The following is a 9,567-nucleotide window of genomic DNA, read 5'->3' as shown; positions in this document are numbered from 1 at the left end:
GTAATTATTTAACATTTTTTGTCCTTTCCTATTTGTTTTTGGCTACATTAAAGCATTTTTTTGAAAATATACAGTAAGGTTCCATATTACCACCCGATTTTCTCTAAGCCTACTTTCGGACTTTTTGTACAAAAGCCTTCAAAAACCATACTTATAATTACACTAGCGAAAAATCCAATTAGGAACATTTAGTTTACTAGTTACCGGTACTTTTCGCACAAAAACTGTGGGTGTATTTATGATACCTTGTTTACAATTCACTAAAATGTAATTGGGATTCCATAATACCACCTCCTCTATCTAGTTACTAAAAATGAAGGGGTTAAAGAATACAGTATTGCATCAATACAAAGAGAAAGATAACCCGTCCTATGATCGAGAGTATAAGCTTACATATCTTAATCACTTTTACGATTATAATTTGTGGAATTTTTACACGATCTCGGGGAGGGAAGTGTCCCGTTTGACTTCCTGTGCGGATGGCCATGGACATTTCTATCAAAGTATCATTTAGCGTGGATATTTAAGGCTTATATCGTGAATTCTTTTCAGTATTATTTTTTATTTTTTCATTGCCGTAGGCACAGTAATCGAATGACCTTCATCAGGATCGCTTTTCAACACCCATGTTTAAACTTATGCCACTGTAATCATTTCTATATACTAGAAACAATTTGAATTCATTTAAAATTTGTCTAAAAATTGTGTATTTAAATTTAGGTACAAATGTTAGGTACAAAAAACAATTATCGCTGGATGACACATTAATTTTATTTATTTCGTAATATATCCGTTAAGTGTTTTGTGGTGTCAATAACTTTAATATTGTATTAGGATTGGATTTGATTGATGGGATAAGATAACGCAATACATGGGCGATCTATCAAGGAAGGGGAGGACTTTTCTGGAAAACTGGCCCCTAATTAGGTACTAATTAAAAATAAGTGAATGAATAAAAAAAATTTTCAATTGATAATTGTTTATTTTCTCTGTGAAATGGGAAATCGAAAAGCGAACCAAATTTATTTGCAGAATAATTAAAAAACAACCATATTTATATTCCTTACAATCCTTAAAAACTATAGATGTAGTATTAAATTAATTTTAAATATATACTCCTTTTTTACCTGTAATATTTTGATGCACTTTAACAACTCTCTATGTTACAGGTGCATTCGTTTTATCTAAATGATGTACACTATTATTACATAATTTGTCCGTCAAACTGTAACTTTGTAAACTATAAGAGCGACGTTTCTTTACATCATTCTTACAAATTTTTTACGAGCGAGTGTGATAATGACGTCAATTTACATAAAAGTGTACACTGTTTAGACAAAACGAATACATCTAATTATTGTAGATATAGAAAAGAAAAATTAATATATCTAATAAAACAGTGTCTTTATAATTAAATTGCTTAATATATTTAAATTTTTTATTTGATTAGTTAAAACTAACAACTTTTATAATATAATTTACCTTTTGGAATGAAAGATATAATGCTGTTATTCCTCCAAAACTGTGTCCAATAACGATGACAGGCTCGTTAATGAATCGAAGAAATTTTTCAAAGTCGTTGACATTTGCTTCGAGTGTCATATTTGAAGTCTTCGGGCTTTTTCCATGATTTCTAATATCTGGTACATAAACCTGTAGTAATGCATAGATTTCTATAAATGTATTTTATGTGTATATTACTATTGATTTTTACATACGTACCTTTCTAACAGTCCTATCGGCTATGGAAGATGCTATGTATTTCCAATTCTCTTTGCAGTCTCCTAACCCGTGAAAGATGACCACGGGTGGTAATGGCTTAGCAAACGTGTCGTCGTCTGTACCATCGTAAACATCATATACCAGATCGACACAGTTTTGACTGAACCAAATGTTTAATTATTTTAAATAATTGAAATAATTATTTTAGATAATTAAACGTAAAGATTGTAAAAACACTTATCGACTTACCTTAAGTATTCGCTCATTGTATCGAAATTAAAATTCTTAATGTTGGCCCTCACTCAAATCAACGGTTAACAGTCCTCTGATTATATTAGGGGGAAGTCTGTTAGAAAATTAATGAGGATAATATTTATATATATATATATAACGTAATTAGGTCTTTATAAATCATTATTATATGTCATTTTTAAAGGAAAATATGACAGTGTATTGTAACACTAATTAGTTTGTTTTTAAAATGTTTTTTGTTTTTAATGAAAAATTAGTCATTGTTTGGTATAAGGTTTATACTATTAGCACCTAAATAGGAGCCAGTTTCTCGTAGAATCTTCCCAAGAGGCGCCTTCTTCCCTTGACAGATCGACCAATTGTTGCGTTGCCTTATTCCATCAATTTAATCCATAGTTTAAAAATATTATTTATATAACTGATATGTGCTTCATTTTATATACCGTATATCGATTAATTAAAATATTTTTCTTATTGTTAATTGAAAACATTTTGAAGATCAGTTTTCATATCTAATTAAATTAAACAAGTCTATTGATTAGCGCAGTATTTTTGGATTTTTTTCCCTCCCTACGAGCAGTAAGAAAGCCTTTATTCCATACCCACCACGGGTTCGGTCAAATCCACAGTGTGTGCGATAGGGCGAGGAGAGACGGGACCCGACATATCGGGACATAACGTCCATAAACATTTTATCTTTATTAAAAAATATTGAATTAGACAGTAAAATCCAACGAATGTACTTAATACAAGCATTTAAAAATACTGTAATCGAAAGAAAAAGTTGCCCAACAGAGGCACAATAAGGTGAAGGAAAGACATTAAATATATTTCCGATCAATCATGTAATGGATTCTGTTTCATTTAACTGTTTTTTCTTTGGAAGGATATTAAGTTCAGGCTACAGCCTATCATTCTTACAAATTAAACTAATTCATTTACAAGAATGGTTACATTGTAGTGGATTCGATAAACAAATAACTCCTTGAACTCCTTGCTTCGTGCTATGACCGTAAAATCGGCCAGATGCTTTAGCGTAGGGCCGATTTTACCGTCATAAATATGTGTTTATTGTAAACGAGTATTTACTCCAATGATATTAGTCGCGTTATTAAACTCGGTGCATCATCCAGAATTGGTGTCAACAAGCCAGTTTCACTTGGTATTACGTTGCATCTTGTCAGATCGTCAGTTGCTTCATATCCAGAATCAGTCATACAACTTTAACCTAATTTCGAGATAGTCCGAACGTTGCGGACAACTAGCAAGTGTTGCTTTCTGTGTTCTAAAGCAGATGTAAGACTTTAAACTTATCATCAGCAGCCACCCTTCTGTCGATTCTCGCTGCGGTTTTTTGCATTCGTCGGCCTCAACTCGTAGCCCGCTCGCAATTTCCAATCGCGCACGCTATATTTTTTGCACAGTGCAAAACCGAGCGAAACCGCGCAGTCGAATTTGTGCAAAACACCGTTATTCGCAGCGAAGAAAATTGTGCAAAGCCGCAAATGTTAAATTATTTGCAGTCGAGCAGCCAGTGATTTTCCGTTACCCGAAACCTATAAACCACCAGTAAAATTTATTTAATGCGTTGAATTTTTCAGTCTTTCTTACAGCAGTTCGAAAGTTCAAGCGTAACCTGTTATAAGTCTTCAGTTTCGATTTCCCGCCGATGTACAGTACACTACTGGCGTTTCGTATTATAGAACGAGCTGTTAACGCGTGGCGCTTTATTAAAATACATTTTTCTTTTTTTGTTATAGCTATAGCACAGAAAGGGGCAGCGAGACTCTTTCCGGCTGTTTGCGTGGTAGAAGTTACTATATGTACAGCTTCAGACATCGCATATAATGAATCCCCCAAAACATTTGTTATAAATTATTAATTTTCTGTTCACTAAATAAAAAATTTTTATGTTTTAAACAGTTTTGTGTTGAAATATACCTAAACGAGATCTCAAGAAGGTAAGTAATTCGGGAATCTTTTGATGTCTGGTAAACTCTGGCTGTATATCGAGTATAATATTAGCAAAGTGCGGAAAACATACACAGTGTATTTACAATTTATAAGAACACTAGCTTACCGGTCGCGCATTGCTGCGATCTCAGAAGAAAGGAAATTCAAGCAAACTCGTTATGATAAAATTAAATTTACATTTTATCATTTTCATTGAACCTTATTATTATTTTCATCGGGAAAACATTTCAAAGTGTCGTTTCAATTTTATTTATTTATTGGAGTGCTTTGTGGATACACGATATTTTTTGTTTTTTCGTCTGGTGCGTACACGAATAAATCGGAAGGTTTTCCGACGCATGAGCCGCCACGTACAGTTGTCCAAGCGAGAAGCATGGATTCTTTAAATTTAGCCCACATACTCGCAGCGATTGTCAGAAGCGCGATATTCCCCATTTTTATATATTTTTTTTAATCCTTCATAATTTTGAATATTTAATTGCTCCTTCCTCTCTTCCTTGGTGTGTTGTGAAATTTCTGATAGTTGGATAATAAACCGTTGTATTGTAATTTGTCTTTTTAAATTATTTTGAGTTGATATTAAAATTTGAAAAAGGGGGATCCCTAGATCGGTAAAATAGGCGAATTTCCTTCTACAACTTCGGTTATTGTTCATGATACAGTTAAGGCTTTAACAAAGTTCGAGCGATTACGTAATTACCAAAAAAAAGTTGAAATAAAGTGGTTAAACAAAAATTATAACAAATATCGTAAATAATAAATGCATATATAGAGATATTTTTTGGAAGGGGAAATGGTCTTCACAATTTGAAATCGATCGAACACACAGTGCTCGAATGCTCGTGTAAACGTGCGCCATCTATCGTAGGATAAATGCCAGAAACCTTCGCGGGAGTGTATTAAAAAAACTTCCCAAAGCTTCATGGCAATCGTACTATGCCACAAACCTTCGCCGGAGTATATTAAACAACTTCCCAAAGTTTCACGGCAATCGGATAAACGGTGTGGTAATGCATGAAGGACAGACAGACANGCAATAAAGTTAAAATTTGTACTTGAGAAGATGTTACAAACTGATGGGTAATTAAATGTTACTAGAAATTGCTGATTGGTTGCATTGATGATGATCAATGCAACCAATCAGCAATTTCTTGTGCTTGTTAATATGCTCTTATATTACAGTTATGAAATATGTTTGTTTACATACACTACAGCTTATTAGCAATTAATAAACACTTCCATGTTACCCATTAACTTTATCAGTAGATGTGGGAGGATCTCTGATAGTTTCAAGCTGAAGTAATGCATAATTTTTTATGTCCATTACAGGATGTTAAAACTGTTTATATTCAGTATGTACTCTAAAAAGATGAAGGAATAACTTCTAACTTGGAAAAGCTTGCATACACAAGTCTGTAGTTAGAAATTCTAATATCTTTTAAGTTCAATCTATTTTTATGATCATCATTTTTAAATTTAGAGATTTTTATAGATAATATGCTTAGAATTTTAGTTTAAAGGCATTATCATTCTTAATTTTCTAGAAACACTCCTTTTAATGAAATAAATAAAACAGAACATGGTCTTTAAAACAGTTGTTATAGTTCTTCTAAAGATAAAAACATTTTGTTGTAAATGAGAAATTAATTAAATAAAAGATGATCTATCACTGAAAGTAAACAACTGCTATTATATTGATATAAAGACTAATATAATAAACAATATCATAAACAATAAACAAATCAGTTATTTATTGTGACTTCATCACAATGCCGGGCTGAAATTTTTAATTATATTTTTAATTTATTTAATTCAAAATACAGTGGAACCCCGGTTAACGAACGTCCTGGTTAACGACCAAATCGGTTAACGAACTTTTATTTTGCAAAAATTTTGTCTCGGATAACGAACGTAACGATATTTTGTGTCAAATTTTAGTTGGTGTTAGGCATGCGCGAGTTAAGCATTGCTTTTCCGAGTGTTTGTGCTATACTTTTCTTTTCANGCATTGATGATGATCAATGCAACCAATCAGCAATTTCTTGTGCTTGTTAATATGCTCTTATATTACAGTTATGAAATATGTTTGTTTACATACACTACAGCTTATTAGCAATTAATAAACACTTCCATGTTACCCATTAACTTTATCAGTAGATGTGGGAGGATCTCTGATAGTTTCAAGCTGAAGTAATGCATAATTTTTTATGTCCATTACAGGATGTTAAAACTGTTTATATTCAGTATGTACTCTAAAAAGATGAAGGAATAACTTCTAACTTGGAAAAGCTTGCATACACAAGTCTGTAGTTAGAAATTCTAATATCTTTTAAGTTCAATCTATTTTTATGATCATCATTTTTAAATTTAGAGATTTTTATAGATAATATGCTTAGAATTTTAGTTTAAAGGCATTATCATTCTTAATTTTCTAGAAACACTCCTTTTAATGAAATAAATAAATCAGAACGTGATGACAGCCATAAATTTACTATAAATATAGGGTCTTTTAAAAAGAATATTATAGTTATTTAAAATTATAACAATGTTAATTATTATTAAAGAGCATTGTAATGTACTGTACATGAAAACATTGGCAAACTATCCAAGTTTCACATTTTCCCATTACAATTTCTCAACTTGTGCATTTCCTGTCGCACGAGACACATCCAATTGATACTCAAATTCTTTCTACAATTGCTATAGCGTATTCGTTGTCACTCCACCCACAGCTCTACAATTCTAGAGCTTCTTCGGATTATTTGAGTCGCACTTCCATTTATGGAATTCCAATCTTATGAATTTCAGAACACAAAATGCCTTTTCTTCTGTGGTTTTTGTTAATATGCTTCTAGAGATAGTAGACATCAAGTTGTTCTAATGCATATGAAGATGAAACTTGGACACTTAATCAATAGATTAGTGTATGTTGCATAATTCTCAGATAATATTTACTTAGTAATTTAAAATGATAGCATTCAGTCTGGAAGATCCTGCAATGCTTACTGAATTTTCCTATATAATTATTAAATCTAATTTATTTAAAAATTTTAAATATATTATTATATATTCAAATAAACAATGAAATAATCTAAAAAATGGACATATTCCTTATAGATGTTAATGAATTGATCACACAGCATTATTATTTCCAATGTCAATGAATGTTTTGATTCAAAAGTTTAGTAATATTTTTCTATTATTAATTTTTAATATATTGATACTATTTACAAAGATTTATTTGAATATTTTCAGAAAATTAGATGGAAAATTATTTTATAATGCCATCTCATAAGCTATATATGAGCTGGTAATTTCATATTATTTAGAATTTCTTGACTTTTCTAAACTAATNTAACATTTTTTGTCCTTTCCTATTTGTTTTTGGCTACATTAAAGCATTTTTTTGAAAATATACAGTAAGGTTCCATATTACCACCCGATTTTCTCTAAGCCTACTTTCGGACTTTTTGTACAAAAGCCTTCAAAAACCATACTTATAATTACACTAGCGAAAAATCCAATTAGGAACATTTAGTTTACTAGTTACCGGTACTTTTCGCACAAAAACTGTGGGTGTATTTATGATACCTTGTTTACAATTCACTAAAATGTAATTGGGATTCCATAATACCACCTCCTCTATCTAGTTACTAAAAATGAAGGGGTTAAAGAATACAGTATTGCATCAATACAAAGAGAAAGATAACCCGTCCTATGATCGAGAGTATAAGCTTACATATCTTAATCACTTTTACGATTATAATTTGTGGAATTTTTACACGATCTCGGGGAGGGAAGTGTCCCGTTTGACTTCCTGTGCGGATGGCCATGGACATTTCTATCAAAGTATCATTTAGCGTGGATATTTAAGGCTTATATCGTGAATTCTTTTCAGTATTATTTTTTATTTTTTCATTGCCGTAGGCACAGTAATCGAATGACCTTCATCAGGATCGCTTTTCAACACCCATGTTTAAACTTATGCCACTGTAATCATTTCTATATACTAGAAACAATTTGAATTCATTTAAAATTTGTCTAAAAATTGTGTATTTAAATTTAGGTACAAATGTTAGGTACAAAAAACAATTATCGCTGGATGACACATTAATTTTATTTATTTCGTAATATATCCGTTAAGTGTTTTGTGGTGTCAATAACTTTAATATTATATTAGGATTGGATTTGATTGATGGGATAAGATAACGCAATACATGGGCGATCTATCAAGGAAGGGGAGGACTTTTCTGGAAAACTGGCCCCTAATTAGGTACTAATTAAAAATAAGTGAATGAATAAAAAAAATTTTCAATTGATAATTGTTTATTTTCTCTGTGAAATGGGAAATCGAAAAGCGAACCAAATTTATTTGCAGAATAATTAAAAAACAACCATATTTATATTCCTTACAATCCTTAAAAACTATAGATGTAGTATTAAATTAATTTTAAATATATACTCCTTTTTTACCTGTAATATTTTGATGCACTTTAACAACTCTCTATGTTACAGGTGCATTCGTTTTATCTAAATGATGTACACTATTATTACATAATTTGTCCGTCAAACTGTAACTTTGTAAACTATAAGAGCGACGTTTCTTTACATCATTCTTACAATTTTTTACGAGCGAGTGTGATAATGACGTCAATTTACATAAAAGTGTACACTGTTTAGACAAAACGAATACATCTAATTATTGTAGATATAGAAAAGAAAAATTAATATATCTAATAAAACAGTGTCTTTATAATTAAATTGCTTAATATATTTAAATTTTTTATTTGATTAGTTAAAACTAACAACTTTTATAATATAATTTACCTTTTGGAATGAAAGATATAATGCTGTTATTCCTCCAAAACTGTGTCCAATAACGATGACAGGCTCGTTAATGAATCGAAGAAATTTTTCAAAGTCGTTGACATTTGCTTCGAGTGTCATATTTGAAGTCTTCGGGCTTTTTCCATGATTTCTAATATCTGGTACATAAACCTGTAGTAATGCATAGATTTCTATAAATGTATTTTATGTGTATATTACTATTGATTTTTACATACGTACCTTTCTAACAGTCCTATCGGCTATGGAAGATGCTATGTATTTCCAATTCTCTTTGCAGTCTCCTAACCCGTGAAAGATGACCACGGGTGGTAATGGCTTAGCAAACGTGTCGTCGTCTGTACCATCGTAAACATCATATACCAGATCGACACAGTTTTGACTGAACCAAATGTTTAATTATTTTAAATAATTGAAATAATTATTTTAGATAATTAAACGTAAAGATTGTAAAAACACTTATCGACTTACCTTAAGTATTCGCTCATTGTATCGAAATTAAAATTCTTAATGTTGGCCCTCACTCAAATCAACGGTTAACAGTCCTCTGATTATATTAGGGGGAAGTCTGTTAGAAAATTAATGAGGATAATATTTATATATATATATAACGTAATTAGGTCTTTATAAATCATTATTACATGTCATTTTTAAAGGAAAATATGACAGTGTATTGTAACACTAATTAGTTTGTTTTTAAAATGTTTTTTGTTTTTAATGAAAAATTAGTCATTGTTTGGTATAAGGTTTATACTATTAGCACCTAAATAGGAG

At 30.8% G+C, this 9,567-nt stretch overlaps 2 protein-coding genes across 2 annotated transcripts; both read right to left on the bottom strand.

Annotated features, from left to right (window-relative positions):
• Nucleotides 1-636: 636 nt before the first annotated feature.
• LOC111634228 (protein ABHD11-like) lies at nucleotides 637-1,988 on the bottom strand. Its single transcript, XM_023378957.1, has 4 exons — nucleotides 1,972-1,988; nucleotides 1,723-1,882; nucleotides 1,483-1,653; nucleotides 637-663 (listed from the first exon to the last, which is right to left on the bottom strand). The coding sequence occupies exons 1-4, from the start codon at nucleotides 1,986-1,988 to the stop codon at nucleotides 637-639; spliced, it is 375 nt and encodes a 124-aa protein (XP_023234725.1).
• A 577-nt stretch (nucleotides 1,989-2,565) lies between these two features.
• Nucleotides 2,566-9,567, bottom strand: LOC111634221 (protein ABHD11-like). The gene is made up of 5 exons (XM_023378946.1): nucleotides 9,557-9,567; nucleotides 9,265-9,361; nucleotides 9,016-9,175; nucleotides 8,776-8,946; nucleotides 2,566-2,670 (listed from the first exon to the last, which is right to left on the bottom strand). The coding sequence occupies exons 2-5, from the start codon at nucleotides 9,279-9,281 to the stop codon at nucleotides 2,566-2,568; spliced, it is 453 nt and encodes a 150-aa protein (XP_023234714.1). The 5' UTR covers nucleotides 9,282-9,361; nucleotides 9,557-9,567.

This window comes from Centruroides sculpturatus, unplaced genomic scaffold, assembly GCF_000671375.1.
Source record: "Centruroides sculpturatus isolate CEXI.00-Female unplaced genomic scaffold, Cexi_2.0 scaffold54, whole genome shotgun sequence".
NCBI classification, from domain to species: Eukaryota; Metazoa; Arthropoda; class Arachnida; order Scorpiones; family Buthidae; genus Centruroides; species Centruroides sculpturatus.
Note: the sequence above shows the minus strand (reverse complement) of the source record. Positions and strands in the feature narration are given on the sequence as shown.

Excerpts from the sequence above, each read along its gene's own strand:
- LOC111634221 (XM_023378946.1), bottom strand. Across the intron at positions 8,947-9,015 it reads CCGATAGGACTGTTAGAAAG|GTTTATGTACCAGATATTAG; the intron begins GTACGTATGTAA and ends GCATTACTACAG. Across the intron at positions 2,671-8,775 it reads TATATCTTTCATTCCAAAAG|ATAAAATGTTTATGGACGTT; the intron begins GTAAATTATATT and ends TTTTTAATAAAG.
- LOC111634228 (XM_023378957.1), bottom strand. Across the intron at positions 1,654-1,722 it reads CCGATAGGACTGTTAGAAAG|GTTTATGTACCAGATATTAG; the intron begins GTACGTATGTAA and ends GCATTACTACAG. Across the intron at positions 664-1,482 it reads TATATCTTTCATTCCAAAAG|TATATAGAAATGATTACAGT; the intron begins GTAAATTATATT and ends AATTGTTTCTAG.